Below are 23609 nucleotides of genomic sequence, written 5' to 3'. Positions count from 1 at the left end.
TAAGATTACAGAAATGGGTCATTAAGAAGAAGGTATCCTATTAGAACAAGGATCTCTAAGGAATAAAACAAATAAAAAAAAAAAGCTACCCTATTATAATATCAATTTTTAGGCCGGGCATGGTGATTCACGTCATAATCCCAGCACTTTGGGAGGCCGAGGCAGGTGAATCGCTTGAGGTCAGGAATTTGAGACCAGCCTGGCCAACATGGTGAAACCCCATCTCTACTAAAATTATAAAAATTAGCCAGGCATGGTGGCGCACGCCTGTAATTCCAGCTACTCAGGAGGCTGAGGTGGGAGAATCGCTCGAATCTGGGAGACAGAGGTTGCAGTGAGTGAAGATGACGCCACTGCACTCCAGCCTGGGCAACAGAGGGAGACTCTGTCTCAAAAAGTAAATAAATAAATACATAAACAAACAAACAAAATAAAAAGATCAGGTTTCAAAACAGATAAATCAAACCAATGCTAGATTTATATAAATAACTTTGGATAAGGTACTTAATTTCTCATCATGAAGTTTCTTCAATTGTAATACGGAGATGATAATAGTTCCACGTCGGTACTATTGTGAGAACTAAACTAACACACGTAAAGCACATCATACAATGCCTATCCTAGTAGACAATAAATGTTAAGGTATATTGTACAGTGTATCTAGAGTTCTCTCATGAGATTCTTGCAGATAAGATATAAGTAAGCTAGATAAACCAGTATTTTAATTTCTTAAAGGTTCATTAAAGTTTTTATAATAATGTTGAAAGGGTCTTTGGGATCTTTTGGCTTTATTGCTAAACAGATTTTTAATATTCCTATTTATAATCCATGTCTGAAAAGCCTGCACATATATGTATATCTAAGTGTGTGTATGTGTATATGTCTTTTAGCCAAATAACATGCAACTGTCTTCAAGTCAGTGATCAAATTTGAGACAATCTAAAACAAGCTTGTCCAGCCTGCACATGGCCCAGGACAGCTTTGAATGCAGCCCAACACAAATTCATAAACTTTTTTAAAACATTATGACATTTTTTCGCAATTTTTTTTCGCTCATCAGCTATTATTACTGTCAGTGTATTTTATGTGTGGCCCAAGACAATAATTCTTCTTCTAATGTGGCCCAGAGAAACCAAAAGATTGGACACCTTGGTCTAGAACTACAAGCTACCCCAAGTGATTTGGATAACTGTGGTATCAAAGCAATAGCAAACAATCTGCCAGTAGACTTAATGATAGAGCTGTTTCCAATATGTACAATTTTATCTAGTATTCTATCGTGAATAGCAGCCAGGATTTATTTAACAAAAGTTAACAACTGTTCTGAACCTCTGGGGGAAGGCCAGTTATTTTTGGTAATATTATTACCTTAGAGGCTAGATATCCAATTTTTGCCAGTAAAAGAAACTCAAATTTTTATGTGAAATTTACTAGTTTTTTAAAGAGTTAATATGTCAAAGTTCAAAAAACATTCTGCAGGCCAAGTGCATCTTAGTTGGAGTTAGCTCATAAACTGTAGACTACAACTCTGACAGAGGTATGCTTTCAAATTTACAGATAATACAACATTAGACGGGGCAGCCTAGACATGGAATAACAAAATCAAGTATCTGAGCTTCAAAACCAATTAGAAGAAACGTGGCAGGAATAACTGTAAAATTCTATATTTAGGTTAAAAAACAGGTTAAAAAGCCACTGTGTCAGGCTGGAATGTAGTAGCGCAATCATAGCTCACTGCAGCCTTGAACTCTGGCCTCAAGTGATCTTCCTGCCTTGGTGTTCCAAAGTGCTGGGATTACAGGTGTGAGCCACCTCACCTGGCCTTTCCCCTCCTTTCATCTAGATTGTTTCTTTCCTTTGCTTCACTGCTTATCTTGCTCAAATTGAACTCTATTACCAGCAATTTCTTCTCAGTGTGGGGTCATGGAAAGGAGTTTCAGTTTACTTTTAAGAGGTTATGTGGCTAAAAAGACTCCAGTATCATGGGATAGAAAGGTCTGCACATTTACAGACCTCTTTCTTACATTCAGATAAGAACTGCGTCCTGCCTTATCCATTAGTTCTGGCTGCTGTTCTCAGATCGGCCTGCATGCACTAGAGAAATACCATTGCCGATTCCTATTCTCAGAGCTGTTGGAATCCTAGTCTGCCTTGCTTCCAAATCCTCCCATGCAAATGTTGATACTGTAAAGGTCCTGGTTCATGGTGTACCCCACCTGCTAACATTTGAGGGCTCACAGAAGTAACTTGTTATCTGATTTTGCTGTAGATATTGACTCTGTAGTCTTCTGTTTCACTATCCAAGTTGCTGTTTTTATAGTGGGATTCCAGCAGACTAAAACTGTTCTGTCATTTTCCCAGAATCCTCTACAAATTGACTTTTTGGTAATTTACATATTTTTAGCTTTCTATGCAATTTTAAACTTCTACAATTTATTTCTGTGTTTGTTGTTCCTCAAAGTAAAATTTTTAATATTCAACAGTTTGATTTCTATCTCGGTACTTTCACACTCACCAATCTCTATTTCTTAATGCCACTAAATTTATGTGCTCCCAACTTTTCTCTTCCCCTCTTAAAGTCCAAAATTAACTAGATTTTAGGAAAATTCCAGAATATCTTAGCAAAATTAAAACTCACAAGAACCCATCTAAAAATAATATTTAAAATAATGAGAAAATTACTGAGCTAAAAACTACCTTATGTCTACCAGAGAACATTCCAAAGAGAGTCTTCCCATTGTCTTTAGATTTTCCTGAAGTTTTCTTAAACAGTCGACATTCACTACTAGTTCAACACCCACGTCATACAGCAAGACCTAAGAAAACAATAACTTTTTAAGTCTACAGACAAACAACACTTGGAAATATTTTTTTGGCAAACTGAAACACTCAATGAAAACTGTTGTAACTCTGGGGAAAAAAATACAAAATGCATTCACCTTCACAATTATACTTTTAACTCTGCAATTTACCTCCACCAATGTGTCTGTAACCATTCTGATGATCTGGCCTCTTCGCCACTGATTTTTATCTTGGATCTTAACAGCACAGTGCATATCATTTTCCCATTTAACAGGTTCCCATTTTGAGTTTTCATAGGCAGCTATCATCTTTTCTTCTAAACTACAGAGATAAAAAATATTAAACTTTCCAAACCTTTTCGTATATAATTCTCTGGCTACATGTTTTCTACTATCCCCACTTGCTTATTCCACTCCAGCCAAGCTGGACACCTTGTTTTTCCTTGAATGTGCAAGTGTATTTCTTCCTCAGGTTTTTGAACTAGCTTTTCCTTCTGCCTGAGAGAAACTTCCCTCAGACACTCATGTCGCTTACCTCCCTCCCTCCTTCTTTGAGGCCCGTTTCAAATGTCGCTGTCTCTGAGGTCTTCTTTGACCATCCTAAAAGTGCCTTCCTCCCCAAATATTTCATTTTTTCTATTTCCCTTATCACCATCTGCCACATTAAAAATTTTATTTGTTCACTCTCTCTCCCTCTACTAGAGTTGAAGTTACATGACAACAAAGATTTGTCTATGTTTTATACCAGGGTATCCCTAACACTTACAATACTGGTTGTCATATAGTAGGTCCTCAGTAAGTATTTGTAGAATGAATAAATTCTAATACAGGGGAAACAGCCAACAGATATCCTATTTTCATACTTCTAACTAGCTGAGAGACAACTTAAAATCATTTTGCTTGTAAAATCTATATTTATGACTTCTAATATTTGAAACAATATATAAAAGATAAAATCATTTGCAATATTTTCCTTATATATAATATATATACCTATTAAGTAAGTTTTCAGTTAACAACCACTGAACATAAATCTTCTCAGGAGATATTACATTACAGATATGCACAGGCAATTCCTTATTATAAAGTGACTGAAAATTCTCATTAGGGAGAGATTTTGCAGACACAGGGTTTAAGTTGTGTACTTCATTTGAAATAATTTCTTCTGGAGAAGGATCCCAAACTTCGATATGCTTTTGAGAATTATCTTTCAGGATGTACCTGAAAAACAACAAAAGTTAATGAAAAGAATTGTATGCAAAATATTTGTTTGCATTTGCTCAGGTCTGTATCTCGACTGTAATGATGCTTACCTGACTATTTTTGTCAAAATTCATTTAACTGTGGACCCAAAACAGGTGACTTTTTACTGTATATAAGTTATACTTCAATAACCCTGACTTTAAAAAGAAAGGAGAAGATTCAGTCCAAAAAAAAAATTTTTTTTTTAAATGGAGTCTCACTCTGTCACCCAGGCTGAAGTGCAGTGAGATGATCTTGGCTCACTGCAGCCTCCACCTCCCGGGTTCAAGCAGTTCTCCTGCCTCAGCCTCCCAAGTAGCTGGGATTATAGGCACCCGCCACCATGCCCCATTAATTTTTTGTATTTTTAGTAGAGGCAGGGTTTCACCATATTGGCCAGGATGGTCTCAAACTCCTGACCTCATGATCTGCCTACCTCAGCCTCCCAAAGTGATGGGATTTCAGGCGTGAGCCACTGTGCCCAGCCCAGACCAACATTAATTTGAATGTTTATTCTCATTTCTTTTCCGCTCTCATTTGAGACCTATAGTGGAAAAGCTCCTGATTCTAGCTCCTCCAGCATGAGAGTGAGCAGGAAAGCATGGCCACAGATCATTAACACTAGTATGAGTCACGGCAGGCCTCTATGGGGTGTCACTACTTCTTTGGCTTATGCTGACAGGCATCACGTGTGGGTGCTATCTGAATACTGGCTTTCTTTTTTCTTTTTTTTTTTTTTTAAGACAGAGTCTCGCTCTGTCACCCAGGCTGGAGTGCAGTGGCACAATCTCAGCTCACTGCAACCTCCGCTTCCTGGGTTCAAGTGATTTTTCTGCCTCAGCCTCCCAAGTAGCTGGGACTATAGGTGCACGCCACCATGCCCAGCTAATCTTTGTATTTTCAGTAGAGACGGTTACAACATATTGGACAGGTTGGTCTCAAACTCTTCTTAAGTGATCCGCCCACCTCAGCCTCCTCCAGGGCCACTCCCACTACACAAGTCCCTACTGTGGAAAAATTCTTTGTCTTGACCTCAAAACCCTCCCACCTGTCCTTGCTACCACTCTACTCTTCTGCTTCTGGGGTCACCCTAACCATGAGCCTGTCTGGGGTAAGTATTAGCACAATGGCCCAAGCCTGGTTATCATTCCAAGTATCCACTTGAATCCCGGAAAATTAACATTTCTACAAATGGAAATGTAAGCTACTCTACCACTAGGCTTATTCTCCATCCTGCCATTTCTCTTCCGAATTCCTTTCTCAATCAGTCACAAGGGGCTTCCTAAGCAGAAATAAGACACCAGTCTCCTTTCCTTAGAAGCATTCTCAAGGAGCCTTTCTCTTGGTTTCTGAGTTTCTTAGTAATGGAGGGAAAAGTCACTCTAGTCCTCATTAGATTAATGACTTCAATTATTTTCTATTTTTTCTGGTCCAGGACAGGGAAAATTCCCAGGTCTACAGTCTAAGCACATCTCCAATGGGGAACGATATGCCAGTTTCCCTTCTTGCAATTACAATGTTACATAGGAACATGAACTAACAATGAAAGTTTACATATCTACTTACCCTATTTCATAAGATGCTAGGCCCTCTTTGACTAGCTGGTCATTAATACTGGTAGTTGTCATTTCAGGAATACCAAGAGAATCAAAAAGCTCAACTAAGAGCACATTATCTTCCAGAATTTCTGTAAAACCATTAAGAAAATTTGGGGAAAGAAAGACGTCACAAAATATACAAAATGAGGCTTTTTTTTTTTTTTTTTTTTTTGGAGACAGAGTCTTAGTCTGTCGCCCAGGCTGGAGTGCAGTGGTGCAATCTCGGCTCACTGCAACCTCGCCCTCCTGGATTCAAGTGATTCTCCTATCTCAGCCTCCTGAGTTGCTGGGACTACAGACATGCGCCACCACGCCCAGCTCATTTTTTTTTGTATTTTTAGTAGAGATGGGGTTTCACCATGTTGGCCAGGCTGGTCTCGAACTCCTGACCTCAAAAGATCTACCCACCTTGGCCTCCCAAAGTGCTGGGATTACAGGCCTGAGCCACTGCACCCGGCCTAAATGAGGCAATTTTTTAAAAATTGGAAACTTAATTTCTTTCATTTGCATACATGACATTTCTTGTAGAATAATGTCATAGTGGCTAGGAGTTAAAGTAGCATTTTGCAGATATAAATGAATTGTCAGTGTTATCTGTAACATATACAAATTAGTGAACATTTTATTTTAGGTTACTGTGTACCATTATATAAAGAAATCAGTTCAAAGCTTTTAGATTCAGAAAAATATAAATATATTCATTTGAAGAAGTGTTCTGTTGTATTCTTAATTGTTTTATGGAACTCAACCAAGTTCCAGGAGGACAAAAGTGAATGAAAGTTAACTCAGGCCAGTGATCATCTGCAAAGGTTTACAGCTTTTATAAAAATGGCACAAAGTTTAAAACAACAAAAACTCAATCTAGAGCCCTCAATTAACTAGAACTTTTTTCTGTCCCTGTGTTTTTTAGGACAAACTATCTAACTTTTAATTCTTTTTGTTTATCAGATCTATTTCTTAAACTAGACTGGGAGTTAAATGAGTGTAAGGCTTGCGTCTCATGTGTGTTTACTTATTTATGGTACACTGCACAGGGACATTGGTCAATAAGTATCTGAAATATGATAGAAATTTCTTTAGAAAACATATCTAAAAAATGCACTGAGATCCGTACATGCCTATGCCTTTCCAGCTGGTAGCTGCTAGTCAGAATGATTCTAAATAAAAAGATAACCATTACCAACAGCAACATTCTATATTAACCAAGTTATAAGAGTTATAACAGTATACATTTAAAAGGTTTTTAAATTTTTTTTCCATTAAGTTATAGGGGTACAGGTGGTATTTGGCTAAATGAATAAGTTCTTTAGTGGTGATTTGTGAGATTCTGGTGCACCCATCACCCAAACAGTATACACTGCACCATATTTGTAGTCTTTTATCCTTCACACCCCTCCCACTTTACCCTCAAGTCCCCAAAGTCCATTCCTTTGCCTCCTCATAGCTTAGCTCCCACATATCAGTGAGAATGTATGATTATTGGTTTTCCATTCCTGAGTTATTTCACTTAGAATAACAGTCTCCAATCTCATCCAAGTCACTGCAAATGCTGTTAATTCATTCCTTTTTATGGCTGTGCAGTAGTATTCCATCATTCACATTCGTGTGTGTGTGTGTGTGTGTGTGTGTGTGTGTGTGTGTATATATATCACAGTTTCTTGCTGGATCAAATGGTAGTTCTACTTTTAGTTCTTTAAGGAATCTCCACACTGTTTTCCATAGCAGCTGTACTAGTTTACAATCCCACCAGCAGTGTAGAAGTGTTCCCTGTTCACCCCACCCACATATCAACTGTTTTCTGATTTTTTGATTATGGCCATTTTTGCAGGAGTGAGGTGGCATCGCATTGTAGTTTTGATTTGCATTTCCCTGATCATTAGTGATGTTGAGCATTTTTTCGTACCTTTTTGGTCATTTGTGTATCTTCTTTGGAGAATTGTCTATCCATGTCCTTAGCCCACTTTTTGATGAGATTGTCTTTTTCTTACTGATTTGTTTGAGGTCATTGTAGATTCTGGATATTAGTCCTTTGTCAGATGCATAGATTGTGAAGATTTTCTCCCACTCTGTGGGTTGTCTGTTTACTCTGCTGACTATTCCTTTTGCCGTGCAAAAGCTCTTTAGTTCAATTAGGTCCCAGCTATGTATGTTTGCTTTTATTGCATTTGCTTTCGGGTTCTTGGTCATGAAATCCTTGCCTAACCCAATGTCTAGAAGGGTTTTTCCAATGGTATCTTCTAGAATTTTTATATTTCCATTCTTAGATTTCAGTGTTTAATCAGTCTTGAGTTGATTTTCATATAAGGTGAGAGATGAGGATCCAGTTTCATTCTCTTACATGTGGCTAGCCAATTATCCTAGCATCATTTGTTGAAAAGGGTGTCCTTTCCCCACTTTATGTTTTTGTTTGCCTTGTCAAAGATCAGTGGCTGTAAGTATTCGGGTTTATTTCTGGGTTCTCTATTCTGTTTCATTGGTCTATGTGCCTATTTTTGTACCAGTACCACACTGTTTTGGTGACTATGGCCTTATAGTATAGTTTGAAATCAGGTATTGTAATGCCTCCAAATTTGTTCTTTTTGCTTAGTCTTGCTTTGGTTATGCGGGCTCTTTTTTGGTTCCATATGAATTTTAGAATTGTTTTTCTAATTTTGTGAAGAATTATGGTGGTATTTTGATGGAGATTGCATTGAATTTGTAGATTGATTTGACAGTATGTTCATTTTCACAATATTGATTCTACCCATCAATATGGGTACCATTGGAATATGGTAGAATCAGATGGATTCTACCCATCCAATATTGATACTACACATCCATGGGATGTGTTTCCATTTGTTTGTGTCCTCTATGATTTCTTTCAGCAGTATTTTGTAGTTTTCCAGTCTTGACTTCTTGGTTCGTTATATTCCTAAGTTTTTTATTTTTTTGCAGCTATTGTAAAACGGGTTGAGTTCTTGATTTGATTCTCCGCTTGGTCGCTGTTGGGGTACAGAAGAGCTACTGATTTGTGTACATTTATTTTGTATCCGGAAACTTCGATGAATTATTTTATCAGTTCTAGGAGCTTTCTTGAGGAGTCCTTAGAGTTTTCAAGGTAAACGATCGTATCATCAGCAAACAGTGACAGTTTAACTTTTTCTTTACCGATTTGGATGCCCTTTCTTTCTTTCTCTTGTCTGACTGCTGTGGCTAGGACTTCCAATACTATGTTGAAGAGGAGAGGTAAGAGTGGGCATCCTTGTCTAGTTCCACTTCTCAGAGGGAATGCTTTCAACTTTTCCCCATTCAATATTACGTCAGCTGTAGGTTTGTCATAGATGGCTTTTAATACATTAAGGTATGTCCCTTGTATGCCGAATTCCTGAGAGTTTTAAGCATAAAGAGATGTTGGATTTTGTTGAATGCTTTTTCTGCATCTATTGAGATCATGTGATTTTTGTTTTTAATTCTGTTTACATGGTGTATCACATTTACTGACTTGCATATGTTACATCCCTGCATCCCTGGTATGAAACTCACTGGATCATGGATTACTTTATTGATATGTTGTTGGATTCGGTTAGCTACTATTTTGTTAAGGATTTTAACACCTATGTTCATGAAGGATATCAGTCTATAGTTTTCTTTCTTGGTTGTGCCCTTCCTGGCTTTGGTATTAGGGTGATGCTGGCTTCACAGAATGAATTACGGAAGGTTCCTTCTTTCTCTATCTTGTGGAATAGTGTCAAAAGGATTAGTACCAATTCTTTCATTGTCTGGTAGAATTCTGCTGTGAATCCATCTGGTCCTGAACTTTTTTTTGTTGGTAATTTTTAAATTACCATTTCAATCTTGCTGCTTGGGGTTGGACTGTTCAGGATATCTAATTCCTCCTGATTTAAGCTAGGAGGGTTGTATTTTTCCAGAATTTATCCATCTCTTCTAGGTTTTCTAGTTTAGATACATAAAAGTGTTCATGAATGATCTTTTGTATTTCAGTGGTGTCCGTTGTAATATCTCTTGCTTCGTTTGTTAGTGAGGTTATTTGGATTTTCTCTCGTCTTCTTGGTTAATCTTGCTAATGGTCTATCAATTTTATTTACCTTTTCAAATAACCAGTTTTTTGTTTATCTTTTGTATTTTTGTTTGTTTCAATCAATTTCATTTAGTTCTGCTCTGACCTTAGTTATTTCTTCTGACAGGTTTAGGTTTGGTTTGTTCTTGTTTCTCTAGTCCTTGAGATGTGACCTTAGAGTGTCAGTTTATGCTCTTTCAGTCTTTTTGATGTATGTATTTAGGGCTAGGAACGTTCCTCTCAGCACCCGCCTTTGCTGTATCCCAGAGGTTTTGATATGTTGTGTCATTATGTCATTCAGTTTGAAGAAATTTTTAATTTCCATCTTGATTTTGTTTTTGATCCAATGCTCATTCAGGAGCAGGTTAATTTCCATGTATTTGCATGGTTTCGAAGGTTCCTTTTGATTTCCAGTTTTCTTCCACTGTGGTCTGAGAGAGTGCTTGATATAATTTCAATTTTCTTAAATTTATTGAGGTCATATGGTCTTAGAAATTTCCATACGCTGTTGAATAGAATGGGTATTTTATGGTTGTTAGATGAAATGTTCTGTATATATCTGTTAAGTCCATTTGTTCCAAGGTATAGTTTTAATCCATTCTTTGTTGACTGTCTTGATGACCTGTCTAATAATGTCAGTGGAATACTGAAGTCCCCTACTATTATTGTGTTGCTATCTATCTCATTTCTTAGGTCTATTAGTAATTATCTTATAAATTTGGAAGCTCCGGTGTTAGGTGCATATATATTTAAAAGTATGATATTTTCCTGTTGGACAAGGCCGTTTACCATTATACAATGTTCCTCTCTGTCTCCTTCAACTGCCATTGCTTTGTTTCGTCTGATATAAGAATAACTACCCTTGCTCGTTTTTGGTGTCTATTTGCATGAAATGCCTTTTCCCATCCCTTTAGTTCAAGTTTATGTGAGTTCTTATGTGTTATGTGAGTCTCCTGAAGGCAGGAGATGGTTGATTGGTGAGTTCTTACCCATTCTGTGGTTCTGTGTCTCCTATGTGAGCATGAGCATTTAGGTCATTCACATTCAATGTTAACATTGAAATGTGAGTACCATTGCATTCATGGTGATCTTTGTTGCCTGTGTACTTTGGTTTTTTTTCTTTTTGCTTTTTAACTTGTATTTCTGTTTTACAGGTCTGGTGTGATTTATGCTCTGAAGAGATTCAGTTTTGATGTGTTTCCAGGATTTGTTTCAAGATTTAGAGCTCCAAAATTTTAGCAGTTCTTGCAGTGGCGGCTTGGTAATGGCGAATTGTCTCAGCCTTTATTTGTCTGAAAAAGACTGTATCTTTCCTTCATATATGATGCTTAGTTTCACTGGAAAGAAAATTTTTGGCTGATAAATTGTTTTGTTTGAGGAGGTTGAAGATAGGGACCCAATCCTTTCCAGCTTGTAGGGTTTCTGCTGATAAATCTGCTGGTAATCTGATAGGTTTTCCTTTATAGGTTACCTAGTGCTTCTCACAGCTCTTCAGATCCTTAACTTTGGATAACCTGATGACAATGTGTCTAGGCAAAGATCTTTTTGTGATGAATTTCCCAGGTCTTCGTGCTTCTTGTATTTGGATGTCTAGGTCTCCAGCAAGGCCTGGGAAGTTTTCCTTGATTATTCCCCCAAATATGTTTTTCAAGCTTTGCACTTCTTGCATTTGGATGTCTAGGTCTCTAGCAATGCTGCCGAAGTTTTCCTCAATTCTTTCCCTAAACATGTTTTCCTGAGGAAGAAGAGAATTCTATAGTTTGGTCGTTTAACATAATCCCAGACTTCTTGAAGGCTTTGCTCGTATTTTCTTATTCTTTTTTCCTTGTCTCTGTTGGATTGGGTTAATTCGAAGACCTTGTTTTCAAGCTCTGAATTTCTTTCTTCTACTTGTTCCATTGCTGAGACTTTCCAGAACATTTCGCATTTCTAAAAGTGTGTCCAAAGCTTCCTGAATTTTTTATTGTTTTAAGCTATTTCCCTGAATATTTCTCCTTTCACTTCTTACATTGTTTTTTGGATTTCCTTGCATTGGGTTTCGCCTTCTCTCCTGATTAGCTTAATAACCTTCTGAATTATTTTTCAGGTAAATCAGGGACTACTTCTTGGTTTGGATCCACTGCTGCTGAACTAATGTGATTTTGAGGGGATGTTGAAGAGCCTTGTCATATTACCAGGGTTGGTTTTCTGGTTCTTTCTCATTTGGATAGGTTCTCTCAGAGGGAAAGTCTAAAGCTGAAGATGGTTGTTCAGATTTTTTTGTCTCACAGGGTGTTCCCTTGATGCAGTACTCTTCCCCTTTTCCTATGGATGTGGCTTCCTGTGAGCTGAACTACAGGGATTGTTGTCTCTTTCTAGGTCTAGCCACCCAGAGAGTCTACCTGGTCCTGGACTGGTACTGGGGGTTGTCTGCACAGAGTCCTGTGATGTGAACCACCTATGGGTCTCTCAGGTTAAAGTTACCTCAAAATCAGTGGAGACTGTTCAAGGACTAATTCATTTGTTCATTTCAGAGAAGCTAGATAGAAAACTTCTATAGCCTAAGATACAGTCTGTATAATCACATTCCTCTTAAATGACACTATTTCTTTAGAACAATTTCTTGCTCTGAAGTAAATAAATTATCAGAGATATACTATCATTACTAGGTTATGACTTTCTAAACTCCAGTTTCCTCACAGTGAATAGTCCAATAGTCTTACAATAAAAGAAAGACACGAATACAGTAAAAACTACCCATGAAAGTCCTACACATCTATGCTAAGTAAACATGGTCTCATAAATCCTGCACTACTATTCATTAAGCCCAACCCAGCCAGTGAGTGTTACAGCTTTGAAACTGATCAAAATATCAGATGAAAAACAGATTCCTGGTCAGGCAGAGTGGTTCACACCTGTAATCCCAGCACTTTGGGAGGCCAAGAAGGGAGGATTACTTGAGCCCACAAGTTCGAGACTGGCCTGAGCAACGAAGTAAGATCTCATCTCTACAAAAAATATTTAAAACTTAGCTGGCCATAGTGGCGTGTGCCTGTGGTCCCAGCTACATGGGAGGCTAAGGCAGGAGGATCACTTGAGCCCTGGAGGTTGAGGCTGCAGTGAGGCATTGTTCACATCACTGTACTCCAGCTTGGGTGACAAAATGAAACCCTGTCTCAAAAAACAAAAAAACCAAACCAGATTCCCAATCCCCCTATCTAAAACCCTTGGGGCCAGGCATGTTTCAGAATTCAAAATTCTTCTAACAAGAAAAGCTACTTGGCACCTATCCTGTATGTGTATCTAATACCCCCAGCAGAGTCTGGGGCAGCAGCCCATAAACAAACATTACCTTGAAGTAAAATATGAATATTCACTACAAACGAGATAAAGACTATATATAGCCTCATGCCAATTCAGAACCCATTTTGCTACTGAACTGTTGATTTTCACAACTTGTTATGTTAGAAAATTGTGGGCTAGTGGTCAGACTCTATTTTGGGCCCAACTGCTCCAAAAAAGGAGTAACTTTTTTCAAATTATGCTGAGAACCCACAGTCGAATTCGCTTAAGCCAGCGAGGCAAAGAAAAGCTATTTGTCAATCATGTCCCACCTCCCCTCACTTTCCTGGATATTAAACGTTAGCATCCACTATGTCAAGGACACGGACACAGTCCTAACAAAAATGTAAACAAATAAAAGAAGCTAATTCCTGGCTTTAGGGCCTTCAAGGGGCCATGTCAAGGGTGACTTGATCTTTTATGGTGATTTTTGTCCTGATGACTTTAGAGTCCACAAAAGATATAATTCCATTGTACCTAATACTCAACAAATCTTATCTCTCACCACTACTACTGATGGCACACTGAATTTATTCTAAGATTTGACAAATGTTATTCATGTTATTTAAAATCATATGTGATTACATAGCAAGTAAAAATGGAACTTACTGATAATTGAACATGTCATAAATTTATCTTGAGCCTTGTCTTCAAATTTTTCCTTAGCTTCTTTGGACCACTGCATTGTCCTTTTATATGGTTCAATATAGGCCAACTTACATTTAATTGCCTGGGTCAGACAAAGTTTCACCATTAAGAAAAAAATTTAATTTCTACCTACTTTAGAATTCAAGTTTTATTTAAGTGTGTACAAAACTAATCTTTACGTCTGAATTTAATACATATTAGAAATAATCAAATAATGTGTGAAGATGTCTGTAAAAGTACTTTATAAACACAAATCACTGAAAGCAGAGTGGCTGAATGAACTGTTGCACATTCACATACTGGAATAACAAGCATTCATTACAGACACTTATGATACATTAATTACTTGTAAAAGGAAGGTTACAGGATGATTTATAGTCTGATTTTATAACTGCTGAAAGCACAAAAGATGCGTCTGAAAGTATAGATAACAAAAATATTGAACAATGATTCTGAGTGATTCTCCCTTTTGCTCATTTGTAATTTTTTTTTTTTTTTTTTTTTTTTTGAGACCGAGTCTCGCCCTGTCACCCAAGCTGGAGTGCAAAGGCGTGATCTCGGCTTACTGTAACCTCCGCCTCCCGGGTTCAAGCAATTCTCCTGCCTCAGCTTCCCAAGTAACTGGGATTACAGGCACACGCCACCACTCCCGGCTAATTTTTTGTATCTTTTTAGTAGAGACGGGGTTTCATCATGTTGGCCAGGCTAGTCTCGAATTCCTGAGCTCATGATCTCCCCGCCCTCAGCCTCCCAAAGTGCTGGGATTACAGGCATGAGCCACTGTGCCCGGCCTGCTCATTTGTATTTTAAAATGTTTTTCTATAATACTACACATTTCCTAAAATGAAAAACACGGCTTAAAAACAACTCACGCAACAGACAGTATATAAATTAGAAAATAAGGCCCCTTCTCATCCTTCTTTCAGAATACTACTACTCCCCAGAGATAAACAAGGTTCAGTTTTTTACATATTCTCCCAGGCTTCTCTATTGTATACACATATATACTTAAGCATAAATGTGATCACAGTAGAAGTACTTCTGAGATAAGCATTTTTAACTTGATATATCATGAACATGACTCTTACCACAATATATGATCTCAAAATGATATATTAAAAGCTGCCAACAAGTATTTAAGACACAAATACACCGAATTAATGTTTAATATGCTTATTTGCCATGATATACATATTATTTCTTCAGTAGTAACCATAGCAACATTTATCTACAGTCCCTGTATCAGAAACTAGACAAAAATGGTAGTTAATATTTCTATGGTGACAACAGCTTCTAAAAAGACTTCCATATTTGTGCTGATATTCTGGCCCTAGAAATAATAGATTACCTTCTCTGGGGCAGTCAGAAACTCATCCTTTATTTTACGCACGTCTTTAATTGTTATTTTTGCAGTATTACCAAAGTCCACATATTTAACTTCAACTTCCTGATGTCCAGGGAATCCTTGAAAAATTATGAAATTAGAAATTACAAACTTGGAAAGGAAACAGAATTATCTAGAAAAATTTCGATTGGTTTATAGCCAACGGGATTAGAATACTTTTAGCTTCAATATACAAACTTAGTACTTTTTAAAATGTAAAAAAATTTCAAATATGTGAACCTTGAAATCATCCATAATGCAGACTTGTAAGAATGAAAAACTAGTATATTTTAAATATACAAAGGATAGCCAAAATCAGGATAACAAAATCATATGGCAGGTGGTATGACTTAAAAGTTAAGAATTAGGCTTTGAGTCAGTCTGACCAGTTTAGAACACTAGCTCCGTCACTAAAATTCTATGTGACCTAAAGCAAGCTAATTAATATCTCTAAGATATTACCCTGAGCAAGTTATTTTTTCTCTCTAAGCCTCATTACTTCATCTGCAAAATGGGTATACCAATATAATCTAATTTCATGGGATGTTTTTGAAGGATTTAAAAAGCACAAGGTACAAGGTAAACACTTAATACATGTTTATTATTAGTCAAAATAGGTGATCAAACAAGGCAAAAGATTCAGCAAACTAAAGATTCATTCATATAACAATATCTGTGAAATTTTGAGAAAATATTGTACTTGGGGCATATTGCAAAAAAACAAGTAGAGAGAGACCTCTATATCAGTCTACTCTCTATACTTTAAAGAAGTCTCTGGAAGTTTCAAACACAGAGAAGTTTTTAAAAAGACATCACACACTAACCTTTTTGAAAATACTCAAAATACATGGTTTTCGAAGTTAAAGACTAACACAGTGTATATCATTTCAATATGGAAAAAAGTCCAGTACTCTCTGCTCCTTGGCAGAAGTAGAAGCAAGTGACACAGCACTAGCACTCACTCAAGATGACACTTCAAACACAGGCCCTATGGTAGGGGATATCCACGAGAATTGAGAAGATAACGTGTTATTATAAAGCCAAAAGAGAGGGTAATCTCTCCCCACTTCCACTGGAATCCCCTTGCTAGACGGATGTTCTCAATTCTACCAATGCTATTAGATTCTTACTCTTCCTAAAGTCTCTGAATGGAAATGTAGTTTTAAACAAATAGATGGATAAAGAATGTTATTGTTTTATCTAAATTATCACATAAGAACAGAGTCAGACATGGAAGGTCTCAAATTTCCCCATTTATGTTCTCTGGAGAAACTATGGGAAGATGGCTCCATGCGAAAAAGGGGATTAAACTGAAGAGGTAAACATGGCATCCAGAAAACAAAGGATCCAATACTGGAGAACAATGAAGTATATGGCCTATGGCCAACTGAAATAAATATCAAGAATAAAAAATGTGTAGTAAGCCTAGGGGGTAAGCAGCCCAACTGGAGAAGATACAGGATGTTTCTGGCCACATGTGATGGCTCACACCTGTAATCTCAGTGCTTTGGGAGGCAGAGGCAGAAGGATCACTTGAGCCTAGGAGTTTGACCCCATCTCTACAAAAATATACATATAAATTAGCCAGGCATGGTGGCAAGTGCCTGTAGCCCCGGCTAACCTGCGGGTTGAGGTGGGAGGATTGCTTGAGCCCAGGAAGCAGAGGTTGCAGTGAGCCATGATCATGTTCCACTGCACTCCGGCCTGGATGACAGAGTAAGACCGTCTCAAAAAGGATGTTTTCATGCTTTAAGAAAAAAAAAAAATCATACTAACATTTATCTGAAGAGTCTAATCATATGGAAAATAGTTTTGAACTACTAAAAATACACTTACAAATTAAAAGAAAATAAAGTGAAATATGAACTCACAATAGAATTAAACGAAGTATACTTTATGGCTTTATTTACACAGAGTATGAATTTAATGAAAAATTGTGATATAACTATAGAAAAGAGAAAAAGGAGGACAAAAGGGCTATGGAGATCCAAAACTTGTCTGACAGAATAACAGGTAATATCTAAAATTGAAGTGTCAAGTGAAGTATTACATATTAGTAAAAGAAGGAACACAAGTAAACAACAAAATAGCTGAAAGAATGAAAAGTAATTGCCTTCAAGGAGGGAAGTGGAGTGTGTCTTTTAGCATTAACTTTTAAATTAGGCAGATAAAAAGCAAAAGAGCTACTATTCACCAAAACAAGTATCATCTTCAAGGTGGAGTTCAACAGGGCCACAGAAGATACAGGAAAATGGACCACACAAATCACACATACATTTCTATTAGTATCCCCAAAAGTGGTGCTAACAGAAATGAAGAAGCAGCAGAATGAGCACCATGGACACTCCATCTTCCCCAAAAGTTACTACTCAAAGATTTCAGAGGCCTTACTGTTCACCAAACAGTTAACATTTTCAAGCCAATAATCCTAATTTGAAAAGCAGTTGCGAAGTCCTTAGTGTCATGAAAAATGCCTTTGTCTGCTCCAAAGATATTTACCAAACTATACAGTGGTATCTTCATTGCAATCGTTGGAATGTTTTTGTCTCCAAAATTCATGTTGAAACTTGATCCCTAATGCAGCAGTACCTGGGAGGTGACTGAGTCATGAGGGCTCTGCCCTCATAAATAGGATTAGGTGCCCTTATAAAAGGGCTTGGTGAAGGGAGCTTGCCTTCCTTTTTCGAACCTCTGGCATCAGAGGACACAGCATCCGTCCGCTCTGGAGGATGCAGCAACAAGGCATCATCTCGGAAACAGAGACTAAGCCCTCAACAAAACAGTGCCTTGATCTTAGACTTTTTAGACTCTAGAACTGAGAAGTAAATTTCTATTATTTATAAACTACCCAGTCTAGTATTTTATTACAGCAGCACAAAACAGACTAAGACATTCATAAGAACCACATTTGAAAATTTTTAGTTCAAGTCACTAACCACTAACAAAATTAAAATCAATGGTGACAAATGAAGGATAGAAAATTCAGGTTGCAAGAATAGTTTTGACACAAACAGAACTGATTATATATTAGGAGAAACTTGTAAAGATCTTAGATTACCTTAATAATGGAAAAAACATTTTAAACAGTATCAAATTAAATTTTAAAAAAATTGTCGAGCATAGTGGCTCACGCCTGTAATCTCAATCCTTTGGGAGTGGGAGACTGAGGCGGGCAGATCACTTGAAGTCAGGAGTTTGAGACCAGCCCCACTAACGTGGCGAAATCCTGTCTCTACTAAAAACACAAAAAAATTAGCTGGGCGATTTCTCTTTTTTTTTTTTCCTTGAGACGGAGTTTCGTTCTTGTTGCCCAGGCTGGAGTACAATGGCACAGTCTTGGCTCACTGCAACCTCTGCCTCCTGGGTTCAAGTGATTCTCCTGCCTCAGCCTCCCAAGCAGCTGGGATTACAGGCATGCACCACCACGCCCAGCTAATTTTGTATTTTTAGTAGACGTGAGGTTTCTCCATGTTGGTCAGGCTGGTCTTGAACTCCCAACCTCAGGTGATCCGCCCGCCTTGGCCTCCCAAAGTGCTGGGATTATAAGCGTAAGCCATCGCACCCGGCCTTTTTTTTTTGAGACAGAGTCTTGCTCTGTCACCCAGGCTAGAGTACAGTGGCGCAATGGCGCAATCCTGGCTCACTGCAACCTCCGCCTCCCGGGACCAAGTGATTCTCGTGTCTCAGTCTCCTGAGTAGCTGGGCTTACAAGCACACACCACCACGCCTGGCTAACTTTTTATTTTTAGTACAGACAGGGTTTTGCCATGTTGGCCAGGCTAGTCTCGAACGCTTGACCTCAAGTGATCCACCCACCTTAGCCTCCCAAAGTACTGGGATTTACAGGTATGAGCCACCACACCCAGCCTTTCACCCTTTCAATAAAAAACAGACGTATCCACAAACTAGAAAGCATGTAAAATAAACAACACAATGGGTTAAACTGCCTATAGTATATCTAATTTAATAACCCACAAAATCTTAGTCTGTAATGTTCTGTCTTAGTTAATGCGGGGGAATAATTAACTTTACTATTTTTGTTGCTAATACCTCCATTTTCATAAGTCTTCTGTCTTCAATCCCACTTTTTATTCTTCCCATTATTTCATAAGTTGAATCAATTACTTAAGGAGGATGTATAAAAAGTAGAAAAAATACACCAAGAAAACTAGTAGTTCGGTCAATAATTCCCAGGAAAGAAGAATATATTAAAATTGAAGGGAAGCAGAAAGGACACAAAGGACTTACCTTTAATTTGTACCTTGACAATCAAAATAGCATGGGACAGACAAACAGTCAACATGAAGCTAGAGTTCACTGGTTTTTGAATAATTAATTTCTGTTGCTTTGTTCTATCTATACTACTTTTCCAGCAAGATTCCCAATGGTTAAGTTCTAGTCAAGTCAAACAAAATCTCAGGAGATAAATTCACCTTTCAACACTATCACTAGCTTTCTAAAGAGAGATGACAGAGCAAATGGTAAGATCAAATAATATTACTTCCAAGACTGAACTGGTACCAACTCAAATGATATTAGTTTTGAAGTAAAACATTTCCCTGTAGAAACAGCATGCATTCTCCTACCGATAACTTTTGCTCGGTACCAAATTCCATCTTCGAATTTAGCTACACAGACTTGATCTTGAACTGGACAGAGGATTTCCAGATTTTCTCCAGCTTCATTTTTATAGAATTCCTCGATTGTCTTTAACAGAAATAAAAAATCCAGGCCCTCTATCTAGCAAATAAAGGGATAAAGCACTGTCATTTCACAGAAACTTAAAATGTTAAGTGTTGAATGAATTACAAGCACTGTCATTGAAATTATAAAACATTAAAACTTGAATTGAATGTAAATCTATCAATTGTGTTATGTAATTTATTTTACAAAATTGTATTGCAGAACCAGTATAGAAAATTAGTACAGACATAAAAATAAAGTCACATTCTCCTAGATAACTTAGTGTATATATTCTTCAAGACATTTTTCTATACATACACACACACACTCCCTGTATTTTGTTTTTACCAAAACTAGACTTTACCACATACACAATCACTTACATTTTTCTATCATTTCTCACTTTTTCTGTTTCAGTAACTAGTATTTCTAGGTCACATTTAGTTTTCCTTAACTGATCCAAACCCATTACAAACTAAGATTATATACTGCTTCTGACTGTTATCTCCATAACTCTTTTATAATCTAGCACAGTTCTCTACTTTTAATGAACATGTCTTGTTGAAGACAGTCAGCTAATTTTTCTGCAGAATGCCCTATACCTTACGGATTTATGTGGTTATATCCTCATGCTGCTACTTAGCTTATTCCTCCATGGAGTAAGGTCTATCCGCTGAATTTTCAAAAGGCTGCAAGTTACTACTAAGGGTTTGATGGATCCAAGGCAAATCTTTTTGGCTAGACTGTGTCATAGGTGGCTTTTTCTCACTCAGGTTGCAACACATCAAGGCCTAATACTAAATGACTACTAATATGCTAAGATTCATTTACTGATTGCAGTGATGATCTTGACCCCTCTCGATGTGTAGTTCTGTTTACACCCTTGTAATAACCAAGTCTTAAGAATTTATGTGGAGCTACTTTGGCATTATATGAATATCCAGTTTATTATCAACCATCCATCTTAATGTGAATTGATAATTCTTCCTTAAATCAGTAATAATTCAGTAGGGTTTGTGGAATGATTGCATTCTTTAGTAACACAGACTTTTCTCTTATTAAATGGTGCTATCTGGTATAATCAAAAAATAGTTTCTAAAGTTTCCTATACTACCAAAAAAATCAAGGATTATAAGTTTATTTCTTCGAATACCAATTATTAATGTTAAAAATATTCTGAAATCCATTTCAATGGAAAAAATGAATTTTTTCTTGTGAGTATAATGATGAAAGTGAAAATTTTCTGAATCCCTATCTTTTATTTCATTTAAATTACTTTAAAACTACTTTTCTTTTAACTTTCATTTCTAAGTAGCTATTATGCAAATTCTTCCAGTAACAGGTACACCAGAGTGAACACTTAAAAATTCAGCAGAGGAATGACGCCAACAAAATAGCAGATTAGGAAGCTTTAAGTTCTTGTTCCAATACAGAAACATTGAAAAAATGAGAAAGTGTCTTAACCAACTTTATTAGATCAGATCTCTAGAAAGCAATCCAAAGTTTATAGTAACCAAGAAGCCTAATGAAGTAAAAGCAATTTTCTAAACGGCAGGAAAGTTTTGTGGTATTTTTACTCGCCCTCACCATACCCTCTTCCCAGAATGACAATGGTCCTGGTCTTAAGCAGTGGCAATCTAGTTCTCAGTTCCCTCCCTTGAACCAGAAGGAACACACCAGAACTTATATGCAAATTACTGGGTATATGTATCCTAAGTCTGGGAGATACCTGCATGACTGATGCAAAGAGTTAGTTTTTGTTTCACATAACTTGGAACACAGGCAGGAAGAATTGTAGGGACCACTTGTAAAACTGGCAAAGGGGAGTATAAGTGCAGCTGCTTGGAAGGGGAGTTTATTAATAGAAACATACAATAGACCATCTAAGGCCAGGAGGAGAATCTGGGGTGAGAATCTTTACAAAATTAGGACATTCAAAAGCAGTCATATATACAGTAGAGTTTACAAAGCCACATGACTGCCCTGACAAGATGCGTGCCCAGAAAAGAAATGAAAAGACTTTAACTTTGACCTCAGGCTGACTCCTAGGCTCAGCCTATCTAAATGGCGAAGAAGTGCCCACCAAAGAGCTAGTCTGCAAAGTCTAGGAAAGAGGCACCTTCCTCTTTCTCTGTCTCTTGTTTGTTTCAGCTCCTGACATTCAAGAAACTCTGTCAATCATTAGCTGAACACAAGCCAAAGAAACAATGGACTTCAGTGATCACACATGACAAGGAACAACGGTCTTTGAAACAGTTTGGAAAAGTACCAAAACAAATTCACTACTACAGCTTTTAAAACAACTCTCTTGGCCGGGCGTGGTGGCTCACACCTGTAATCCCAGCACTTTGGGAGGCCGAGGTGGGCAGATCACGAGGTCAGGAGTTCAAGACCAGCAACATGGTAAGACTCCGTCTTTATTAAAAATACAAAAATTACCCTGGCGTGGTGGCAGATGCCTATAATCCCAGCTACTTGGGAGGCTGAGGCAGGAGAATTGCTTGAACCTGGGAGGTGGAGGTTGCAGTGAGCTGAGATTATGCCACTGCACTCCAGAGTGGGCGACAGAGCCAGACTCCATTTTTTTGTTTTTTGTTTGTTTGTTTTTAAAAAAAGCACAACTCTTTTAATCCCAAACAAGAGCTATGGGAGTTCATCACCACTATACCTGCCTTACAAGAAATTCTATAAGTTCTTAAAGTTGAAATGAAAGGACATTAACATGAAAACATATGAAAGCATGAAACTAACTGTAAAGATAAGACACAAAGTGTCAAGAATTCCTGACCTCACTGAAAACCAGAAGTAAGCAGTAATCCTGAAAGGGGACTGAATAGGGCTTGCAGGTACTGACTGATATCAGGAGTTTCTGTGCCACTGCATCAGGGACCTCTGTCACTTCATTTTACATTCATGATCCTTTAGGTTTCATTTCATATTGATATACGAGTTAAAAAGAAATTACTGAGGCTACGTGCAGTAGCTCCAGCACTTTGGGAGGCCAAGGCGGGTGGATCACCTGAGGTCAGAAGTTTGAGACTAGCCTGGCCAACATGGCGAAACCCCATCTCTACTAAAAATACAACATTAGTCAGGTGTGGTGGTGCACGCATGTAATCCCAGCTACTCGGGAGGCTGAGGCAGGAGAATTGCTTGAACCTGGGAGGTGAAGGTTGCAGTGAGCCAAGATCGTGCCACTGCACTCAGCCAGGGTGACACAGCAAGATCCATCTCAAAAACAAAAACAAAAACAAAAACAACAAAAAAGAAATTGCTTAGGCAGATAGTGAGAATACAGGAAGGAGTCCTCAGCAAGGTTTTCCTGTTTAGTGAAAAGCAGCCCCCAAATCATTTTCTAAGAAACAGCAGCCTGTAAAATTGAGCTGCAGACACAGATACCAGCAGTTGTGCCAAACCTGTTCAAAATGGTGGCTCCATCCTCCCTTCTCTCCTTGTCAGCCACATGTACAGTAAGGAGCACGCAAGATGGTGCCAGTCGAGTGTAAGTCCATTTGCATTATAAGATTAGGGTAGGGTGGCCAGTCTTTCTGGCATGCTAGGTAAACATCAAACCTGACTGAACCAATCTGTGGGCCCTATGTAATCAGACATGACCTCCTTAAACCTGCCTATAAAATCCGGCACATCCACCGACAGCCAGTCTTTCCCTTTCAGAAGCCCCTCTCTCTCTCACTAGAGACAGAGCTGTTCTCCCTTCTTTTTCTTCTGCATATTAAACCTCCACTCCTAAACTCCTCATGTGTGTCCATGTCCTTAACTTTCTTGGCACGAGATGACAAGGAAGCTGCTTCAATATTTTCTGAAATATCTTTTAATAAAGAAGATGCAGACATGTGCAACCAGAAAAAAAAAAA

The 23609-nt window shown here is 37.8% G+C and overlaps 1 protein-coding gene across 2 annotated transcripts in view; it reads right to left on the bottom strand.

Annotated features, from left to right (window-relative positions):
* The window catches only part of RNF17 (ring finger protein 17), a 118548-nt gene that overhangs the window by 32140 nt on the left and 62799 nt on the right, over positions 1-23609 (bottom strand). For both annotated transcript variants that reach the window (XM_011999939.1, XM_011999940.1), the window contains exons 16-22: positions 19638-19791; positions 15016-15131; positions 13629-13749; positions 5610-5730; positions 3795-4022; positions 2973-3123; positions 2698-2816 (exon numbers count right to left, since the gene is read on the bottom strand). In XM_011999939.1, the coding sequence (XP_011855329.1) occupies positions 2698-2816; positions 2973-3123; positions 3795-4022; positions 5610-5730; positions 13629-13749; positions 15016-15131; positions 19638-19791 (1010 nt within the window). The remainder of the gene's footprint in view (positions 1-2697; positions 2817-2972; positions 3124-3794; positions 4023-5609; positions 5731-13628; positions 13750-15015; positions 15132-19637; positions 19792-23609) is intronic.

The sequence above is a fragment of the Mandrillus leucophaeus genome, unplaced genomic scaffold, assembly GCF_000951045.1.
Source record: "Mandrillus leucophaeus isolate KB7577 unplaced genomic scaffold, Mleu.le_1.0 Scaffold61, whole genome shotgun sequence".
NCBI lineage: Eukaryota > Metazoa > Chordata > Mammalia > Primates > Cercopithecidae > Mandrillus > Mandrillus leucophaeus.
Note: the sequence above shows the minus strand (reverse complement) of the source record. Positions and strands in the feature narration are given on the sequence as shown.